This window comes from Sus scrofa, chromosome 1 (assembly GCF_054392235.1).
Source record: "Sus scrofa isolate SSC_HxYL_T2T_F1_AM1 chromosome 1, Sscrofa_HxYL_maternal_Yorkshire_Landrace_v2.0, whole genome shotgun sequence".
Lineage (NCBI taxonomy): Eukaryota > Metazoa > Chordata > Mammalia > Artiodactyla > Suidae > Sus > Sus scrofa.
In genome coordinates this window covers 49330546-49354052 of record NC_139383.1, presented here as the reverse complement: position 1 = coordinate 49354052, position 23507 = coordinate 49330546, and the positions used below count along the sequence as shown (strand labels likewise).

At 36.1% G+C, this 23507-nt stretch overlaps 1 protein-coding gene and 1 long non-coding RNA gene across 26 annotated transcripts in view; both read right to left on the bottom strand.

Moving 5' to 3' along the window:
- Positions 1 to 23507, bottom strand: part of ADGRB3 (adhesion G protein-coupled receptor B3) — a 732591-nt gene that overhangs the window by 268724 nt on the left and 440360 nt on the right. For all 25 annotated transcript variants that reach the window (XM_021072833.2, XM_021072856.2, XM_021072841.2 and 22 more), the window contains one exon: positions 18532 to 18575. In XM_021072833.2, the coding sequence (XP_020928492.1) occupies positions 18532 to 18575 (44 nt within the window). The remainder of the gene's footprint in view (positions 1 to 18531; positions 18576 to 23507) is intronic.
- On the bottom strand, positions 3255 to 17599 carry LOC146406065 (uncharacterized). Its single transcript, XR_014805023.1, has 2 exons — positions 17555 to 17599; positions 3255 to 8662 (listed from the first exon to the last, which is right to left on the bottom strand). It is a non-coding gene; the product is annotated as an uncharacterized LOC146406065 (long non-coding RNA).

Sequence of the window (23507 nt, the reverse complement as noted above, 5' to 3'; positions counted from 1 at the left end):
GGTCAGAGCATGAGAGGATCATCGATTTTGATGTCTAAGTTAAGAATATCAATGACATTTCCCTACATCAGAGAAAAAGAGTCCACACAGATAAGGTGAGGCACAGACCCTGTGCTTTGGCCCTTAAAGTCATCCTCCACTGTTCTCCCTCCCTTGCCCTGTGTCCAGATGGTCATCAAATTCTATTGGTTTTCGGTCCCAGGCACCCCCTCACCTGTCCGCACCTTTTCATACTCTTCCAATGTCCAAACTCCTTCTTCTCTGGCCTGGATTCCTATGGAGCCTCTGAAGAAGTTTCCTGCCTGCCCTCCTGAGCCCTCTAGTTCAGTCACTTTCTCCATTACTATGTAATTTTTTTTAATGGTCACACCTGCAGCATATGGCAGTTCCAGGGCCAGGGATTGAATCTGAGCTGCAGCTGTGACTTACGCCACAGATCCTTTAACCATCTGTGCCAGGAGGGGGATTGAACCTGCACCTCCACAGAGATCTGACCTGCTGCAGTCGGATTCTTAACCCACAATGCCACAGGGAGAACTCCTATACTAAAAAAAAAAAAAAATTTCCTTGTATATTTTTCTGGTTTAGACAATGTTTGTGGCTTTCCATAACTTTTAAGAAAAAGTCCTGTTTCTCTAGCAATGCAAACATTCTCTCTCTGGACCAGACTACATTTATCCTTAGGGCTGCCCATCCCCTGTACTTAAGCTCCTAGTATTCCCAGCAAGCTAGATATTCTAACACCATCCTGCATACTGTTATACACACTGCTTATTCTGTTTTGAAAACTTCCTTCCTCTGCCCTCCACCCACCCACCCACCACTCCTCTATTTAATAGGCTAATACATTCAGGAATCAATTCAGACAACATCCCCATGGAGAGATCCTCCCTGGACCCCTCATTTGACAGGTTCTACATACACTCTTTTGCTTATCAGCTGTTTCCATATGCTCATTTTTTTTTTTACCTCTAATTATAACTTCTTGAGGGAATGGTTCATGTTTATTAATTTATGCATCCTGCATATGCAGAAGAGTAACCTGCACACCAAACATATTTCATACATGTTGGTTACAAGCATCAATAGCAAAACAAATATCCAAAGTCTTTTTATGATCACGTACCATGTGCAAAGGTAGATATGACTGTGGGGTAGCTTTAGAGGCAGATGCAAAGATAAATAAAATTGAGGCTCTCTCCCTAAGTAATTTATACTCTAGTTAGTGAAAGAAATACTCTCATGAAAAGTTTATTAGAAATGTTACTTCAGATAAACCATTCCATAAGCAGATAAGAAATGGGGTCAGATCAACTATTTCTCTCTCCAAAACAGATATTGGAACCAACATAAAGATTCTGAATGTTTCTGATGCTCTTTAAGTCAAGCCCTTGGAGTAAAGAGAATAGGACAGATGATCAGGCCTGTAAGGCTACAAAATTTAAATAGATTAAAAGGAGCTTATTTACTTTTAAGGTGAATGGGACAGAGGAGTCTGCTAACGAAAGACAAAAAGCCTGTGGGGAGGGTCAAGCTGGAGAACCAGGAAGGAGTGAAGGTACTTGGAGCAAAGTCCTGAGAGAGCCTAATAGTGGACCCAGGGCCCATGAGAAGGCTTCGTCTGCGGCTGCTTAAAGGGAGGCAGTTCTAGGCAGAAAATTAAACAAATGGCTCCTTCCATGATTATTTTACAACTTCATAATTAAAAGTTAATTTTTTTTACATTTTTCTAATCTTATCCAGAAACAGTTTAAACTTTTAACATAATAATTTTTCTTTAAAATTAAAACAAGATACAGACAGCTACTTTTCAATATCATTTTATGCCTAATGTTAAACTATTCTGTTACTTTACATACATTTCAGGAAAATCTCCTCTCCTTAATAATAAGACCACAGGAAATACACTGAGCTTATTTCCCCTTTGGTACTAGTTGTGACTGGGATAAATATTAAGTACTAAATTATCTTTTCCAGGCAATTAGGGTGCTCTTTCTTTTTTTCTTTTTTTTTTCTTTCTTTATGGCCACATCTATGGCATATGGAAGTTCCTGGGCTAGGGGTCGAATCGCAGCTGAGGCCTATGCCACAGCCACAGTAATTAATGCCAGAACCAAGTTTCATCTGCAACATATGCCACAGCTCACAGTAATGCTGGAACTTAACCCACTGAGAGGCCAGGGAAGGCACCCACATCCTTATGGATACTAGTTGGGTTCTTAATCCACTGAACCACAATGGCAACTACCTAGGGTGCTATTTCTTTTGTCAAATAGATAATTGGCAACTAACCTCCCACGGCTGGTTAGCTCAGTGACTGCCCATGACTAACAAGGTGCATGGTCTTGACCCTCAAGTGGCTGGGCCGGATTTATCTGATTGTGTGGCCAAAAATCCAACCTCTAATATTTCTCCTATAGGTTGCAAGTTTCATGTCTCACTCACTCTTTGTACCCCCTAAACTTTAAAAGTGCCCAGCATATCATAAGTACCCAATGAGCGGTTCTTGAATCCATGAATCATGAATGTATTAAATAAATTAACAATGAATAATTAAGTGAATGAGTGAAGGAATGGGTGTTATTTAATTGATTAGTCTGAGGAAATTCACAAGCCCTGGAAGACAAGTGCACTTCCAGCCAAGGGATGTTCCGTCCAGGAATCACACTCATCACTCTGGAATGTACAGGATATCACATTACAGTCACATTTCACTGTCATCAGGCTTCCTAACCTGAGTGCCCAGAGATGCTGAGGAAGTTCATGTTTCATAGTCCATGAACTTACTTGGAAGAGAAGACTAACTGGGTTTAGAAATATATACATAATTTAGCTCACAGACTGTTCGGCTATTTAATTTTGTACCTACATAACAGGAGTTAGTGATTCTCAAATTTAGTATGTATTAAAGCAACTTGGGAAGTTTAAGCTGCTAATAAGCACAGAGTACTGACAGAGTCCCCAGAGATTGTAATTCAGTGCATCTGAGTTGGGGAAAATATCTGTATTTTTAAGAAAGTGCTGCAATAGCCATGGTTTCCAACCAGAAATGATTTTGCCACTCCCCATCCTTGGGGACATTTGGCAACCTCTGGAGATAATTTTTTTTTTCCCTTTCTTGGTCATACTCATGGCACATGGAAATTCCCAGGCCAGGCATTGAAGCTGAGCTGTATCTGCAACCTATGCCACAGCTGCAGCAATGTTGTAGATCCTTAACCCACTGTGCCAAAGCGGGAACTCCTCTGAAGATATTTTTGTTTGTCACAACTAACAGGGTGTGGGGTGCTGGCTGGTATCTAATTGGTAGAAGCTGAGGTGCTGCTAAACACCCCATAGTCCGAGGTTGAAAGAAATTGCCAGTTGCTGGAGAGAGAGAACTCTAGGGCTGTAGCACTCTTGTAGCCTGAACCATACCCATGAGCTCATGGGAGAGGTGAGGTACATGCTAGAAAGACATAGCTTAAATGAGTAGGACTGTAAAATGGTTCTTCACTTAACTGTAAACTCTTCAACCAGGAGCTCTCATTCTCCAATAATGCTGGACAAATGAGGTGTTAGTAAACCATTAATTTACTTAACCCTCACAACAGAAGTTCTGAAAACTTCCTGATATTCCCAGGTAAGTTGCAAGGGAAACTAGCTCAAAAAAATGATGTAACTGCTCATTCACTTATTAATTAATTAATTCAACAAATATTCTTTTTAATTTACAACTATCATGTACCTAATTGACATATATCAGAAAAATTAAAATAGTCCCCTTTCTTTATAAAGTTAATGATTATGCCTAAGTTCAAGGTAGGTCTCAACAAATATCCTGTGTTAATATTTTTTGACAAGTTTAATTACAGTTTGAGCTTAATTCTGCCCTGATGACATCTTATAATACTAGTCATTAAAAAAATACTATCCTCTACTATTAATAATGGTAGAAATCTGTAAATGACTTCATTGAGGATTTTAAATATCAGAGAGCAACATGGCACTTAATCTTTAGGGCTTCGAAGAATTTCCACTAATTAACCCTTTATCTCCTTAAAATGAAATTATCATTCCCTGTTATTTCAAGACAACTATAAGCCTCTTTTGCTAAACCTGTAAGATCAAATCATAAGAATCACTTCTTTCACCAACTGTGGTTGATTTACCATTTAGCAGAACAAATTAAGAACTTATCAGTAATTATGAAAATAATTTCCTTCTTTTATTGAAATACTGTGCAGCCACAGAGCTTAGCACATTATTATTCTGGGTGGCGTAGGTGTTGTTGAATGGCAGTGTGAAAATAAGAGCCTGAATTATGAATACCTCCAGTGAACATTCAATCACTTTGTATTTTCCGTGGTTGGAAAAAAAAAAAAAAAAAACACCCAAAAAAACCCCAAACTTATTTCTCTCTTGAAGGAGAAAGAAGAACATTTCAACTTTCAGGAACACAGAAGATTGCTACACTGAGCTAGATGAGCTATCAACTCTGAAATAGTATTTTATTTCTTTATATGTATCATAAAACTTACCATTTTGTGTAATATATCTATATAGGTAAGAAAATAACCTACACAAATTTACTATAAAATTGAACGCTTCAGTTTCAAGTTGGTAAATATTTATGCCTACTCTGCTCTGCCCAGGAACTATTCTAGGTGCTGAAAGGAAAAAAGAGAAAAGAAAGTAATGGAGTAATACAGCAAGGGCATCTGCAGAAACCCAGAGATGAGGGAGGCCTTCTAAGAAAGCTAATGGCACGCAACACAATCTAATAAGTTTTGAGTGCCTAAAACTGTAGAAAGTATATTTTCTTGTCCTTTGTTTTTGAAAAGGATCTTACATTTCAGCAACTTGTGATCTATACACAGAGCAGGCTGAAATGATCTGTCAACATAGCACTTACACTGAGCTGAAGCTTAAATGTCTTTTAATTACAGTGGGAAGGAGGGTCTTATTGAGGTAAACCCTCAGAATCTGCTTCGTTGAATAAATATTTCAGACACACAGGCATCCACACAGAGTGATTCCTGGGTAGCTGCCACTGTGATGCAGGAAATGGTTTAAAATGCACTCTGTTGGAAGATTTCCTTCAATGCTACTCCTATTTCCCTCTTCTCTCTCTCCATAAAAACCAACTGACCAAACAAACAAAAACCTGGCACCACATTTCAAGTCTTTAACCATATTCTCAAATATAGCTTCATAAAAACTAAACCACACTTTTAAAGATCACAACTACATCTACTAGTGGGAGAGGAAAATGCCATTCACTTTGAGTTAGCCTACAGAGTATCCCATCTTAGAACAGTGCTGTCGTATGATGCTGGTGAAAATTCAGGGCAATGAAACTTGCCTAGTTCTTGCCAAAGCCCATTTTTACAAAACCTCACTAAAAAGTAATCATATAACTACATCAGGACATAATAAAAAAGCTGCTTGTAGAAAGCACATGAGTCGCTAGACAGTTTTTTTTTTGTGTGTGTGTGTGTGTATTGATAATTCAAATGTTTTAGTCTTATATTGAAGATTTTCAGTGTAGATTTCCAAATTATTTTTATAGACCATATTTATACATATTTTAAAGTGACTTCTTTTGTTTTCAGTCTTTTCAAAATATAGAATCTGCAATAAGAAATCAATGTGACTCCAAATAAAAATTTTAAGATATTGCAATAATAGCTGCTACTTGGTTTATGCTTCTGAAGTGTACTTATGTCCATTACAACAAACAAATGAAAATGATTAATGAGTAGGTTCAATTTTTTTAATGCAAATTATGACTACTGAATACATTCTTGTCCTATACCCTTTTCCTCAATGGTCCCCAAAGTTAAATGTATAACCTATGGATTTTTTACCAAAACTTAAAATGCATTGACTTCACATTTCATAACGTTCATTCGTATTGACCTTTTAGATAATTTGGAAGATAATATTATTACAAATTTTAAGAGATTTTACAAATATATAGTGAATTTCTTGGTTAATAGGTCTAAGGAGGAATTCTCTTGTGATGCAGCGGGTTAAGGATTTAGCACTGCCATTGCAGCGGCTCAGGTCACTGCTGTGGGCACTGGGAACTTCTACATGTCACAGGCACAGCCAAAAGAAAAAAAAAAAATAGGTCTAAGGAGAGATGACATGGCTACCTTTAATTACTGAATGTCTTTAACAAAGGTGTCAAATAATTATTAACTATGGTACAAGTGAACTGTTCTGAGGCTTAAAATTTAAAAAGTAAAAAAAAAAGTAAGTAGCAAATTAAATATTAAAAATAATATCCAGTCTTTTTTTTTATAGGATATGTATAAAGTAGGGGAAATTTTTAAGTTAAGTCTTTAAACAACTGAAAAAAAAATGGAGTCCTAAAACTAACATAAATTCTTGGCAATTTAAACCTGGACTTTTCAGAAATAGAAACACAGACAAATTAAGAAAGGTTCACTGGAAGCCAGTCTTTACCAGCCAGCTCCAGGGTGCTCCATCAATACTATATCCAGTAATATTTTAACAACCTAATGTAAAAAATCCTATCAAAGGCAGCTCTTGGAGTCATCCCAGGGCCCCTAAGAATGATATAAATTGGTGAGATATGTTGGATGCCTCCCCAGTTTTGCTATTATTGATTTTAAAAACACTGAGTTTTTGTAAATACTTTGAAAACTGACCTCAGTGACTGTGAGGATGACAAGGAGAAGGAAGACCCATGGGTAAGGTGCACAGCATGTGCAAACATGGATGAACATTTCTATGACATAGACAGCTCTCCTGGCCAGCATTTCTTGGCTTTGTCCAGATTACTTTTTTCCTTTCCACCCTATAATCCTACTAAAAGTATCTTATATCTTAAAAAATTACTTTTCCAGATACATGAGGCCCATTGTTTAGGCAAGGGAATATGAATACCTATCCTTTCCTGTTAAAATATCCTATTAACTAACCAATGGCCCAGACAACTCACTCCCTCACCCCAACCAAAGCTTTATTGAGCTTCTGCCATATTTGTCATTGGGCCAAGCATGTTAGAGCAGTTTTCTGTTGATCCTTATGACCACCCAATGCAATAGGCAACATTAGATGAATTTTTACTTTTTAGGAATCTGGATTTTAGAGTATTTACACATGTTAGAGTTATTTTTATTATCATATATATCTATATTACTAATTAAAATGTTGAAGCTAATTTTCAGTTTTAAATCTTCAAATAGGTTGACAGCCTTATTGACAAATTGAGAGCCCCTACTTCCTACAGTATTTTCACTGAACTTTGAAGAGGAATATTATGTGATATTATTCCTTCCAATATTATAATATTTCCAGTTCACTATTCATACAGTAAACAACTGAGTGTAGAAAATTATAACTTTAGATATCATTAGTAATAATTTGGATTTGGAAATACCTAAGGATAGGGAGTCTTCATTTCTGAATTTTAACGGCATGTAGCAAATGAACTGACCCTGCCCCTTTAGTTTGTTTGTTTTTGTTTTTGTTTTTTAATTTTCAGCTATTTCAATTTCAGAAAATACTTAGCTTTAATAGTTGATATCTACCAGTTTTCAGGCATTAAAAAACTTCATCTGATAGTTGGGATAATCACTGTTCTAGGGGCAAAAGGACAGACACTTAGACTGCAGATGAAGAGGCAAGGCCAAACAGTTACAGAAAAGGAACTGAAAAGGAAAGAGAACTTGACCACGAAGTGGTAACTAATGGTTAGATAGTCTAGGAAAGCACATGGTCAACTCTGAGGAAACAGAGATGGATCCTGAAGTTATACATTGCCCACTGGGAACTTGTTAAGTAAATATTATGGAATAAATTGTGGCATCTTGGAGTAAGTCGATCAAAGGAATACAAATAAACCAACAGAATGAAATGGTACTCTATATTCCCCTATCTTGATCAAACCCACCATGTCATTTTTACCTTTTAACATACTATATAATTTATGATCTATTATATCTCTGTTCTTCTCACCCTTCCTTCTCCCACCTCCACATCCAAGCTGTTTAAATCAGGTATTTGTCTCTTCACTAACATATGTGCCAGGTATCTTAAATATCAGGACAGAATATGGGTTCTCAAGAAATATTTGTCACACAAACTGATAAATTTACTCAACCCTAACTATTTGCAAATCTCTTTGCTAAGCATAGAATTTGCAAAGCTGAATGACATGTACTTCCAGTCACCAATGTACTCAGGTCTAGAAGGAAATATTAAATTGCTGTAATATAAAGCAGAAAATATGGGGGTATTAAGAACAGACATCAGAACTTTATGGCAGAGTTCCCGTCATGGCTCAGCTGAAACGAATCTTACTACCATTCATATGGCCGAAGTTTTGATCCCTGGCTTTGCTCAGTGGGTTAAGGATTTGGCGTTGCCATGATCTGTGGTATAGGTCACAGACATGGCTCAGATCTGGCATTGCTGTGGCTGTGGTGTAGGCTGGCAGCTGTAGCTCCAATTTGGACCCCTAGCATAGGAACCTCCATATGCCATGGGTACGGCCCTAAAAAGACAAAAGAAAAAAAAAAAAAAAAGAACTTTAGGGCAGCACTTCTCAACAGATATGCTATGGGATATAGTGAGCTGTTCAAGAATTATGTGTGATAAGATATTGACTCAGTATTCTGATTTCCAGGAATTTGTTATGTTTCAGGACCTACAAAAAAATTCAAATATGGACATTATTAACGATCAATCTTAAAACTGCACTAAGTTAAAATAAATACAACATAAGTTTAAAAATACCTGCATAAACTAGGAAAGTCTAAACAGTAATCTAATAGATTAAAACATTACCAAATGGAAACTTGAGAAGTGAAAAAAATGAAAATTAAGCTCTATGGATAATTAAATGACAGATTAGATAAAAATAAAGAAATATTGAACTGAATTGTTGGGTTAATTTTTTTTCCAATATATTACTGGGGAAAAAAAACAAGGCAGAAAAAAAGGGAAGAGAGGTTATGATACAAGGAAAATAGAAAACCACATTCTTTAGAGTTCTAGATAATGACAAAACATTTTAGGTGAATATATATTTGAAAAACAATGATTGAGAATTTTCCAGAACTAATAGAGATATTGGTCCTCTCTACCCTTGGACACCTTAGGCTCACTCATCTTGCAAACATTCCATTCATTTACTCCAATGTGCTGTATAATTATTTTCTATGTGTGCCAAGACATAAAAAATGCTGGAAAACACTGTTTGGAGCAAGTGTTGCCTTTTTTTTTTTTTTTTTTTCCTGTAAAGGATCACATAGTAAATATTTTGGAACTTGTGGGCCATGTGGTTTCTGTTTCAATGACTCAGTGCCACAGTTGTAGGGCAAAAGTAGTCATAATAGGCAAACAAAAAGACATGACTGTGTTCCAATAAAACTTTATTTATCAAAACAGGCATCAGTTTAGATTTGTCCCACAGGCTGTAGGCTATACTTTGCCAACTTGTGCATTAGAGGATCAAGGCAAGGGTTACAATAAAAAAATATGTGGTGCCATTTTACTCACAATGTAAGTCCTTGGACTGCATGTTAAAGGCATAAGGCAATACCTCTTGAACTTTATAGCTCACACTAATGGACATAATGGGTTGTTAATAATATTAGAGGCACTTACATAAACTTTATCAGTTAAAAAGGGAAAGTTTATACACTAACAAATCCAAAAATAAGCCTTTAGTAAATAGATTAAGTAGCATAAAATCTATGATGTAATTTAAAACATTCCAATAATTTTTTAAAAACATTTTAAAGGGTGAAAAAGAAAAATTTTCCTGGAGAAAGCTGAAACAAGGTCATATTGAATTTTAATGGATTGATGAGAAAACCCACAATTGTGGATATCAGAAAAATTCAAAAAGTAATGTTCAGTCTAAGGCAGAAGAGCAAAAGTAAAGAAACCTCCATTTAATTTCTTACCAATGAATCTTTAATTATATGACTATTTTCTCAGAAAATTAAGGTTTCTCTTCTGCTATTTGAGTACTTTTAGAAGAGCACAGCTGTTTTGCCAACAGAAGCAAAAATTTTACCAATGATAAATTTGCAAACTAGTAACTATTATGAATTTGAGCATAATTATTTTTACCATGATAAAATATTTAATTTGTTGGAGATTGGGTAATTTTTAATTTACAGGGACTCATGTTTTGATAATACAAGGGTCTAATATTCTTATTTCTGTTATTGTAACTATAACCAAGGGAAAAAAGCACAACAGTTTTATATTACTAGTTGACTGATTATTGAACCTGAATGGGTAATGGCAAATCCCATGGAATCCTAACATCTTAGCTATGACACCAAAAAAGTCACCTGAAGAGCAAGGACAATGATGACAAGCACTCTGAAGTTAGGAGATGAGGCTAGAGTATTAGTTCCATATTTTCTAGGAATCATACCTTGAGGTAAATTAAATTAGGGTTTCCAATATGAGTGAAAAAAGAGAGGAAGCTGTTATGGATATGAAGAAATAAGGATAACAAAAGCTAAAGCAAGGAATCATTTCAACCCAATTACTTAGCTTTGAGATAAAACAAGGCACTGTCAGCTTCATTCAAGATGTGACCATTGCTACTTCCAACAATAAATCAATTTGAAGTTCAGAGAAATGGAAAGTCTAGTCTGTAAAAGTTTTTGTTTTCAATTACAATATAAGCAAACAATTTATAAATAGATTCATAAAACTATCAGTAGTCAAAAAGTTACAATGAAAATTCATGCATTAAAACTCTGGAGAGGGAGATGGTGGAGTAGGAAATGCAGAATTCACCTCTCCGCAAGAACACAGCAAAAATACATCTACATTTGGAGAAATTCTCATTGAAAACTAACTGGAGACTGGCAGAAATACTCCTCTACAACCAAGGCTGTAAGAAAGAGCCACATGGAATTAGGTAGAAAATGAAGATCAGGGATCAGGTTGGGCTCAGAGGAAAAGGGAGATTACACAGATGGAGATCCTTCCTGAGGAGTGAATGATTTGAGCCACTATTGGGTGCCCCAGCCCTGGAATCCAACAGTAAGAAAATGAGTCCCTTTGACTGGTTGGAGGGCTAGTGGAACTAACAGGAAGGCTGTGAGAAGCATGGTGTCTGCTTGTAAAGAGAACACACATGTTTTCTTACACCCAAAACAGGACAGGGTGTATTGAAACTCTATGGATCACTGGCTGTTTCCCACAGCTACACTGGAGTGTGCCCATGCCTGAGCTGAGTGACCACTCTTGACCCTCTTGCTTCAGAACACAGTTCCACACTGGGAGAGGACTGGTGGCTCCAGGGAGATAACTTGGTAATAAGGCACAAAGGTGGCTCAGACCTGAAGTAGCATGTGAGCAGGGCAGTGGCAACCATTACTGGCTCTTACATAGGCAGTACATCAGCAACAATATGGGGCAGTGACTACAGCCAGAGCCACAACAGCCTGGGACTATATTCACAGCAAGTACCTATTCCTTGCTCCTCTTGCTCTAGGACCTCTGGAGTGAGGGTACTGGTACTGGAAGAAGGAAGAGCACACACCTAGAGGGAATGGAGCCAACTCCAATTGACCCTCAGGACTCTTGCTCAAGTGACTTGGGACATGACCCTGCCCACAATAGGGTAGTGATGGCCACCACTGAACACAAGATAAGCCCTGCCTCACATCTTGCCCTGACCCTAGCCCCTCCATCTCCAGTCCCACCTCCTACCAAAGTAATAGTACACTCTGAGGAAAAACATGACTTTTGTTCACATCGAATCCAGCTATCCCACTAAAAATCACTTGGCACATGGAGACTGTATGGAGATGCTCCTGCAAAAGGACAGCCCTTTACTACTGCAACAGCTAACCTTTCACCTGAATTCATAGGACAGAAAAAGTTAAGCAAAATGAAAAAGCAGAGGAATTACTTCCAATTGAAAGAGAAAGTTGCTGAAAAAATTAAATAATATAACAGAAACTAAACATTTTTCTAGATAGAGTTCAAAGCATTAAGAATATTAACTGATGAGTTCCCACTGTGGCTCAGTGGGTTAAGAACTTGACATAGTGATTGTGAGGATGTGAATTCAATCACTGGGCTCACTTAGTGGGTTAAGGATCCAGCATTGCTGCAAACTGCAGTGTAGCTTGCAGATGCAACTTTGACCCAGTGTTGCTATGGCTGTGGTGTAGGCCAGCAGCTGAAGCTCCAATTCGGCCCCTAGTCTAGGAATTTCCACATGCCACAGGTGTGGCCACTAAAAAAAAAAAGCTAACTGAATTAGGGAAGAGAATAGTTAAACAGAGTGAGGATTTTAATAAAGAAAAAGAAAATATAAAAAGAACTAGTCAGAACTTAAGAATACAACAAATGAAATGAAAAACACATTAGAAGGAATTAGCAGACTGAGTTATATAGAAGCACACATAAGTGAACTTGATCACAGAATAATGGAAATCACTCAATCAGAACAGCAAAAAGAAAAGAAACTTTAAAGAATGAGAACAGCTTAAGGGGCCTCTATGACAACATTAAGCATAAAATTTTCATTATAGGGGTCCCAGAAGGAGAAAAGAGTAAGAAGATAGTTAAAACTGTATTCCATAAAATTACAGGTGAAAACTTCCCAAAGCTGAAAAAGGAAACAGATATCCAGGTACAGGAATCACAGAGGCTCCCAAACAAGATGACCCAAACAGACCCATAGCAAACATATCATAAATAAAATGGCAAATTTAAAGATAAAGATAATGCTAGAGAGAGGAAGAGAAAAAGTCATATGTAAGAGAACCTCCATAAGACTATCAGCTTATTTTTCTACAGAAAATTTTCTTCCATGCAGTGCCAGACAGGAGTGGCATGATAAATTCAAAGTGCTGAAAGAGAAAAACTTGCAACACAGCATACTCTTCCTAGCAAGTTTATCATTTACAATTAGTGAAGAGATAAAGAACTTCTCAGGCAACCAAAAACTAAAAGTTATCAACAATGAACTTATCCCAAAAGAAATGTTTAAAGGCCTTCTCTAAGTGGAAAAGTAGCTATAAGAAGAAAAAAATCCCACTGGTAAAAGCAAATATGTAGTAAAGGCTGAAGATCAACCACTTAAACAAGGTGGCTCAAAGGTCAAAAGAAAAAAGTGTAAAAGCAACTGTAACAATAATCAGTAAAAGGATAAACATGAAGATGTAAAATATGACATCAAAAAGACAAAATGTGAGGGAAGAAAGTATAAAAAAAGTATATCTTTTAGAATGTGTTTTAACTTAAAGGACTATATGTTTAAAACAAGTAGATAGAATTATAAGAAAACATATATGAACCCCATGGTAACCACAAATCAAAAAACTACAATAGATACATGAAAACTATAGAGGAAAGAACACAAGTATACCACTAAAGAAAATCACTAACTCACAAAGAATAAAAGCAAAAAGAAGAAAATAACAGAGAAGTACCACAAAAACAACCAGAAGACACGTAATAAAACGGCAATAAGTACATATTTATCCATAATTACTTTAAATTTTGATAGACTAATTGCTGTAATCAAAAGACATAGGGTAGCTAACTGTATAAAAACACAAGACCCATGTATATACAACTTATATCAGAGCTAAAGAAATACATGGAATGAAAGTGAGAGAATGGAAAAAGATATTTCACATGAACGGAAATAATGAAAGAGGGAGTAGCATTACTCATACCAGCAAAATAGACTTTATTAAAAACTCTTTCAGGAGTTCCCGTCGTGGCACAGTGGTTAACGAATCTGACTAGGAACCATGAGGTTGCGGGTTCGATCCCTGACCTTGCTCAGTGGGTTAACGATCCGGTGTTGCCATGACCTGTGGTGTAGGTCACAGATGTGGCTCGGATTCTGTGTTGCTGTGGCTCTGGCGTAGGCTGGCAGCTACAGCTCCAATTCGACCCCTAGCCTGGAAACCTCCATGTGCCGCAGGTGTAGCCCAAGAAATGGCAAAAAGACAAAAAAACAAACAAACAAACAAAAAAAACCTCTTTCACAATAGACAAAGAAGGGCATCATATAATGATAAAAGGATTTACTTAAGAGGATATAACACTCATTAACATATATGCACACAACGCAAGAACACCTAAATATAAAAAGCAAATACCAACAGACCTAAAGGAAGACATTTACAATAGTGCCAATAAAAATAGGGGACTTTTAACACCTCACTGACATCAATGGACAGATCATCCAGATACTAAATCAATAAGGCAACAGTAGTCTTAAATGACACAGTAAACCAGTTGGATTTAATAGATGGCTATAGAACTTTACATGCAAAATAAACAGAATACAGGCAACCAAATGCACGTGGAAAGTTCTCCAGGATAGATCAATCACATGCTAGGCCACAAAACAAGTCTCAACAAATCTGAGTAAGAGAAATTATATCAAGTATTTCTTTTCTGAACAAAGCAGTATGAAACTAGAAATCATTGTATGTATCATACAATAGAATGCTACTTAGCTATAAAAAAGAATGAATTCTGCTATTTGCATCAACATAGCAACCTAGAAAGTATTATGCTTAGTAAAAATCAGAGAAAAACAAAAAATCTATATGTTCATTTATATGTGCAATATAAAAAGTAAATCAAATGAATGTATGTAACAGGACAGAAAGAGACTCGCAGATAAAGAGAATAAACTAGTAATTACCAGTAAGGGGAGTGATGGGGGGCTGTGCAAGATTGGGGTATGGTATTAAGAGATACTGTGTATAAAATCAATAAGCAACAGAGATATAGTACACAGCACAGGGGAATATAGCCATTATTTTGTAATCATTTTAACTGGAATATAACCAAGTAAAATGTTGAATCGCAAAGTGGTACTCCTGAAACTAATGTTGTAAATCAATGATACCTCAATTAAAAAAGAAAGAAGAGAGAAACTCTGAAACATTTATTGGAACAACCATGATATTTCACAGACCTGATAGCGTTAGATGGTGCTACTAAGACCCGTGGATAAAAAACACAGATTAATAAAAAGGAAGGTTTATGATTTTTTCAGGGAATGTAGGCAATACACATAATCCAATACTCCAAGTCCAAATCTGGAGTAGCCCAAAGAATGTGCAAATTATTAATCAAACTTTGTAAACTACATTAAAAGAAAACATTTAAAAAATGTAAAAAGAGGAATTCCCATTGTGGCTCAGTGGGTTAAGGACTCAATCTTATCTTTGTGAGGATGTGGGTTCAATCCCTAGCCTCATTCAGTGGGTTAAAGATCCAGCACTGCTGCAAGCTATAGCGTAGGTTGCAGATGTGGCTTGGATCCCATGATGCCATGGATGTGGCATAGGCCAGCAGCTGCAGCTACGATTTGACCCCTGGCCCAAGAACTTCCATGTGCTGCAGGTGTGGCCATAAAAAGGAAAAAAGAGGAGTTCTCACCATATCTCAGTGGAAATGAATCTGACTAGCATCCATGAAGACGCAGGTTTTATCCCTGGCCTTGCTCAGTGGGTTAAGGATCTGGCATTGATGTGAGCTATGGTGTAAGTCACAGAAGTGGCTCGGATCTGATGTTTCTGTGGCTGTGGCATAGGCCAATGGCTACAGCTCCAATTTGACCCTTAACCTGGGAACCTCCATATGCCACAGGTGCATCCCTAAAAAGACAAAAAAATAAAAGAAAGAAAAAGATAAAGAAAAAAAATGTGATAAGAAAAACTTCTCCTAACTAAAATAAGCCTTTTCCTGAAGTGAGCAAAGCTCTTATAATTTATTTCATGGGTCATTCATGATGAAGTATTTTTTGCATTCTGTTAATTAGCCAAAGCAGAACAAAAATATGTTTTATAATTGTCTAAACTGTTGTGCCTAATATGAGAAAAATAAAATGGCTTTGTTTGGGATTATCAGCATAGTAGATTACCATTAGAGATACAGTTAATTGTTTATAATAGACCTCAGTGCTATAACAAGTTGAAGCATTCATCATTCAAACTTCCAATGTTAGGTCTAATGACTGCTGGAAATATATGTCACTAATAATGCATATATTAATAATGTCATTTTGCATCAGATAAACCATAATACTGATAATATATTTTTAATGAAATTTTGTTAGCAACTATAGATTGATGACAGTTAATAATACTGGATTTGAAAACCGCTAAGAGGGTAAATCTTAAACATTCTCATCATAAGAAAAAAAAATTTGTAACCATGTATGGTGACAGAAGGTAACTAGACTCATTGTGGTGATCACTTAGCACTGTATACAAATATTGAGTCATTATGTTTCACACCTGAAACTAATATATCAAATGCAACTCAATAAAAAATTAAGGGGATTTGATTACTTGAATCAAATTGGAAAGACAACTTCTAATTTCACCTTTGTAACCAGAATCTTGAAAATATCATTTAGATGAACGCTTTTCTGTGTAAGAAGAAAGAGCCATATCTTTTCATTACTAACTCTGTTTGGAGGTCTTATACTCAAAGTTAAAATCATTGCATCCATGAAAGTATTGCATATGTGAACAAGATCAAAATAGAACAGATGTGAAGAAAGGAAATAAAGCTCTCTTAACCTTCATTGTTTAAAACTCACCCAGAAAAACAATCTAATGATGAAACAGTCTGGTAAAAAGTGTGATGGGATGGAAGTTCTGTCACAGTGGAAAGCTTTTGATCATTTTTCAGATTCATCAAGGAAACATGAACTGCACTGATCTCTGGAGATAATCTGATTTGAAAGGCAGCTAAACACACCTCTTCTCACTGAACAGTTTTCTTCAAGGACAACTAAAAAGTTGAAGTTTGTAAGGCTAAGACATGTTCTTTGTGATGGATAAGAGTCAAAACGAGAAAGCAGAGTGTGATTGATTCTAAACTTAATGCTGACCGCAAGCACGGATGGTTTTCTAAATTAAACCTAACACCTTAGACAAACTGCAAAAGCAAACCAAGCAAGGCACAAAATAGGGAATGCTCTTTCTTCTTGCAATATCCCTGTAAGTCCCAAAGGTCTTTTGGAATAACTGACACGTTCCCCTACTTGGATCAACATAGAAGCACACTTTCTGTCTAAAAAGATAATAGAACTAAATAAATGTTGGTGTTGCTTATTACTCATGGAGATAGGCAAGTACCTGTAATCAGGTGTTTAAGATGGCATGTTTTTCTTGAGTGGGAAATTTTCAATTAGGTTTTTGTAGTGTTTTATTTTTTCCCTTGGCTGTACAACACATTAAAACAGTGCCTTAGAACATATGCCCAACATTTTCTCTGGCTATTGGTAAAGAAAAAATCTTGCAAAAAAATTTACTACAAATTTCTCTATGGGATTTGAAACAAAACCAATGACATCCGTGAGAATATCCAGCTCACGTTATCACAAGGCTAAGTTTGGATTCTCCTTATAGCTCTAAGGTTCCTAGAAGAAGAGGATGCTTAGACTATCAGAATCTATAGCCAAAAAAAAAAAGGCTTAATATCACTGATTTTTCACCCACATAAATACTGTGGTTTAAATGATATCAGGTATCCTAAGAACTAGCCCATTGCCAGGAGGTTTGTTCCTTACCTCCAAAGTCTAAGAATGTCCCTCTTCTAGACTCTTCAGTAACTTCTGATGAGAAACAAGTAACATAATAAAACCTCACATGCAGATCAGATTTAGGGTGAAGAACACTGGGACAATCCTAGAATAATAGAACTCAACAACGAGGTGCCTCATTTGACGGCATATACATGGTGGTATTCACTTTTGAGACTGATTGACATTTACCTTCCCCCCACGCAAAACAAAACAAAAAAAACCCCACAAGATCATGTAAATTGGCTACTAAACTGAAACAAACCTACACAAGTACATAAAGTATGGGAGTCTAATTAAGACTTAATCATGGATTTCTCTGCTCTTTGAGACCTTGCCATCTCAGAATTACCATGAGATTAGATGATTTGACCAGATATATTGCAATTACTTCTACAAACAAAGGAATACATGGAAGAATTATTCATTGTTATTTATTGCAATTATTTTCTTTTGTCCTCATGAATTCATAAAATATATGAATAAGAAAATTAAATGTCACTCAATACTTTTATAACAAAACAATTTAGAAGGGCTGTACACATTATTCTGATAATAGATTCAAGGTCATGCAAGTAATGTATTGGCTAAATGACCACAGAGATTGCTATTTTATTCTGTCATGCTAAGCTGAATTACCAGGGCAAAATGTTGAAATTGCATCTGAGCTTCTATAATATTAAAATATTAGAGCTTTTAAAAATTCCTCATGGAATTCACATTGCAATGTGCCTTACATATTAGGTAATGCAACCCTATCTTGGGCTGTAACCTGACAGCATCCTCACACACAAACACATTCATTATGCTGTCCTGCAGATTCAAAAAGGAGACTGTTTTCTCTCTGAGTGTAACTCACGTCCCTTAACTTATCATAGTCCTGTTGACTAGAAGGCAGCTGAAATAACTCAATGTGCTTTGAATATTTAGTCCAAAGTAATGTACAAAAAACATCTGTCACTTACGTTTTTGAGTCATCCCATAACACACAATAGGGATTCAGAGTACCCTAAAAATAAGCAGAGAAAGAATAAATGTATCTTGAGTACATATATAAAAACTGTAGGATTATGTGAAATGCAAAGAAAATGGTGTACTTCTTATCTTGCATTAAGATGCTTTAAAGATTCCACCTCTTCTTTTGCATAAAAACTTTTGCATGTCCTTTCTCATAGATTTGGCAGCACATTCTATGAAATTCTATTTATGAAAACATTACATTTATTCCAAATATCACAACTTGCATATTTTTGAAAACCATAAGTGAAGATCTTGTATATGACAAGGTCCATATTTTGATGATTTCTATTTATTTTTTTCCTCAAAAATATTTCTGGACTATTTCCTCTAAGAAAACCAAAGTATTTACAATATTTAATATTTACAATATATGATATTTAAATCAGAGTGAAACATTCTGTACTAGGCACTACTGCCACTTCCCTCTTTGGCCTCCAGATGCAGCTTCTAAGAGGCAAGACAGTGGTATTAATTGTCCATTTACAGACAGTCTGTGGACTTGTAATATTTTCTTAATCAACAGATCATATTTCTATATAATCATATCTAATAAAACTATGAGAAAAACATGCTAAATTTTTATTCAGTTCAACAATTACTAATTGAGTAGCCAATGACCTTCAGGATGACACAATTTTTCCATATTGGATTATCCGGCCAAGTACTTTCTGTTTTGAAGAGTACTCGTTATTGCAATGTTTTTCTTTTTTCTTTCTGTATGTGAGACCTTGCGAGAACCGATCCTCTATATCTAGTTCACTTCTTTAGTAAAGTACAAGTTAGATTAAGTTCAGTCTTTATATAAACCAATACAGGATACCAATTACACGATCAATGTTTCGTAATTATATGCTATAACGTGTTACAACAAAAGGAAAATATTAGAAAAGAAATAGACTATGAACTTAATTGTTTAGATATCCCTTTCCTTTTTACCCTCTAAAGAAACCAGTTTCCACTTTGAAACAAAGGTCTAAAGATGAGACATGTTTCCTCTACTTTTACCCCATGCCTCTGTCAGCCTGTTTCTCCCACTGCCTTCCTCACTTCTCAGTTAGATCTCATGTTTTTCTCTCTCTTTCTGTCCTTGTGAAGATTTAGGAAAAATCCACATGAGGATTATTTATTATAAGTTTCAAAATGTGTGACTCAATCTTGTGTTTCACTATATATTCCAGGACCCGCGCAAAAGACCCTTCTGTGAATATTCATTCTAGCTTGCGTGGGCTTGTGAGCTGAGGTCAATTATTTAAATATTTGAAGTTTATAAAATAAGCAGAGCAAATAACTTAGAGGATTCCTTAGTACCTGGATAGACCAGTCACTTAGGGAATAAGAATGCGAGGTGGTAAACAAAGCAAAAACCAATGATGGATGAATTCTACACATGAAAAAAAAAAAAAAAAAAAAAAAAACCCACAAAATCTGGCTAAAAGAAACCACTTGTAAAAAATTTGTTTTAATTTTCAGATACTTTTCTCCAAGGCACTCTGCTGAAAGATCTATTATGAGGAATTCACAGAAAATCAATAACAGGAAATGGTGAGGCCGACAGAGAGCAGGAACAAAACGTAATGACAGAAGCAAGAGGAAAACAGGCAAGCTGTGAACCAACGTATAGAAGAGGATTTTAAAATGCATTAAACTAAGAAAAGAAAACTGCCAGTTAAATGAGACAGATGGGCTACAGAAGATTAATTTATAGAGCTTTCAATATATTGGACACTTAAAATATTAAAACTGAATATATTTTAAAACTTTTTGAAAGAATGTGCTATCTTTTCTTTTGTCTTAACTGTGAAGAATATGCATTCTTGAAAATCATATTTTTGGCCAAAAAAACTGTCTCTTGACTCCTTTCAAAATAGTATAGTTGAACTTGAGTTGAAAATTTCTACTTACCCACTTTTAAGCATTTTAAAAATGCACCATGACCTAAATTTCCCAGTTAACATAGATATTCTACACACCACTTTCAGTGTCTTTAATAGTCTCTGATATTTTCTTTTACTTCTCTCTTCTGTCTCAATAGCAAGCAAACCAATACAGATGATCCTTGACTGCAGCTCAATTCAACCCCTAGCTTGGGAATGTAGTGGGACTATATTCCTACAAACCCATTGTAAACTGAAAATACTATAAGTCAAAAATGCATTTAATACACCTATAATCTACAGAACATCTGAGCTTAGCCTGCCCACCTTAAATGTGCTCAAAACACTTACCTTAGCCTCCTTTTGGGCAAGATTATAGGATCTAACACCAATCTGTTTTATAATAAAGTGTTGGATATCTCATGTAATTTATTGGATACTATACTGGAGGTAAAACCAGAATGGCTGTCTGGGTACAGAATAGATCTAAGGGTATCAGTTATTTGCCCTCATGATCATGGAGCTGTCTGGGATCTGTTTTTGCTGCCACTGCCCAGTCTTACCAAAGTGTATCCTAATGCATATCACTAATCCAGAAAAAGTTCAAAATTCAAAATTCTAAGTACAGTTTCTACTGAATGTGTATCACTTTCCCACCATCATAAAGTCAAAAAATCATTAAGTCAAACTATTGTAAATCAGTGACTGTCTGTCTATTTAACAGTATAATACATCACTGGCTTTATCAATGTATGTCTATAGATGGTTCTCTCTTTTCCTATAGTCTGCATAAAATTTCTGTTTTCTACTTTGTAAAAATAGGGAATTTAGACATTTTTTCCTTTACTTTTTCTTTTCAGGGCCACACCCACAGCATATGGAAGTTCCCAAGCTAGGGGTTGAATTGGAGCTGCAGCTACCGGCCTACACCACAGCCACAGCAACCACCTGAGCCACATCTGTAACCACCTGATCTGAGCCACCTGAGCCACATCTGTGACTTATACTACAGAGCATGGCAACGCTAGATCCTTAACCTACTGAGCAAGGCCAGGGATCAAACCTGCATCCTCATGGATACTAGTTGGGTTTGTTACCACTGAGCCACAACAGGAAGTCCCATATACATCTTTTCTAGCCCTAGCTCTTGATGTTTCCAGAATGAAATTTACAAATGAATTATTTATTTTTCAAAACTCCCTTCCAAGTCTTTTATTTCCCCCCTATGGAGAATTTTCAATACATTTTACTATGGTAAATCACTCTCACAAAGAGGAGTCAGAAGAGCTAGCCAGAAAGATGATCAAAACAAGTTTATCCATCCATGCAAAAATCACTTAGTAAACACTGCTTATATTCCAGACACTTTTAGAGGCTCTGGTGATACAGCTTTGAACAAAACAAAATCCTTGCCTCATACTTAGCTATAATGAAACATAAACAAGTAAATAGATAATATGCTAGGTGGTAATATGTGCTATGATGAAAAAAATCACATTGGGGAGTTCCTGTTGTGGCTCAGCGGGCTAAGAACCTGACATGGTCTCTGTGAGGATGCAGGTTTGATTCCCGGTCTCACTCAGTGCTTTAAGGATCCAGTGTTGCCTCAAGCTGCAGCGTAGGTCGCAGATGCAGCCTAGATCCAGTACTGCCATGTCTATGGTTCAGGCTTGCAGCTGCAGCTTCACTTTGATCCCTTGTCAGGTAACTTCTATATGCCACAGGTGTGGCTGTAAAAAAAAAAAAAAAAAAAAAAAAGGCTGGGAAATGGATGTATTGTAATTTTGTAAACTGAGAATATACCAATAAGATAATATTTGAGAAAATACTTGAAGGAAGCTGTTTACAGAAAAGATAAAAGTCACAATAAATGTGAATGATTACGAAGATTCTTTAATTTTTCCTTGGTGTTTTTAAGTTCTAAATAAATTCAATCAACATATTATGTTAATTACACTCTTTCTATCTTAATGTTTTCAAGAAGTTTTCTCCTGATTTGCTCTAGAATCAACTGGGATGCTTATTAAAAATGTGGATTCCTTAGCTCCATGGATTTTGAGGGGCTTAACCTAGGAACATGCATTCCAACAACCCTTCCCTCCATTCCTTATAATTTTTATCTACATCACATTTATAGAAACATGGACACACAACAGAAATAACATGGTTACTTCGCTCTGCTTTTCTTTAACTTCCCAAATGCTTGGTGCTAATATGCCGTAGTAAATTCCTAATCAGGAAACCTCTTAACTCTCTTGTACCTTTCATTTTCCTCTTGAAACAAAAATATCCTCAGGTCTGTAGAGGCAAAGCAAGCCTGTAGACAAAGCTTCTAAGGACATGGAGAAGGGCAGTGACTTCATTTTTCAACATTTCCAGTGCTCTGGGTCAAATCTTCCAGGTTAAGTCCTTCTGTAACATCTTCCAGTGAATTGCACATTGAGTTCTTGAACATGTATGGGAAACCGTTCAAATGACACTGCAAAGCCTCTCTTTATTTCCTAAATTTTAGATGTCAAGGCATTACATTCAAAAGACCCGGATTTTGGTAAGCTTATCCTCCTTTGCTATCCCCACTTTTAACTGTAGTTATTATATAACTGTATGAACAGATTTGGGGAATTCCCTAAGAACATTTCAAAAATACCTGACTTGACCACCAAAGACTAATTCATACCCTGCTTGTAATTCTAATACCACTTGATAAAAGACACATTTTAAAAAGCTTAGGAATCCATTCCAGGGGAAGGAAGATTCTGGTAGATGTAAATTTTCCACAGTCAAATCTCTGACAGGTCACTAAAGATGATCAGTGAGAGAGAAGCCTTTCTGGATTGAGTCTTTTAATATATAAACACCCTCATGGTCCCTGAAGGTGTAATATATCACCCAGGGGGATGATGCATTGGAAAAAGTATCATATCATATGAAACTCAACATGAGGAAGTAGTCTATTGAATGTTCTCTACACCACTTCTCAAGGTCATGAGCATATTTTAGTATTTTTAAATGATAGTTAAAAAGAGCTAAATCTGTGTCCCTTTTTT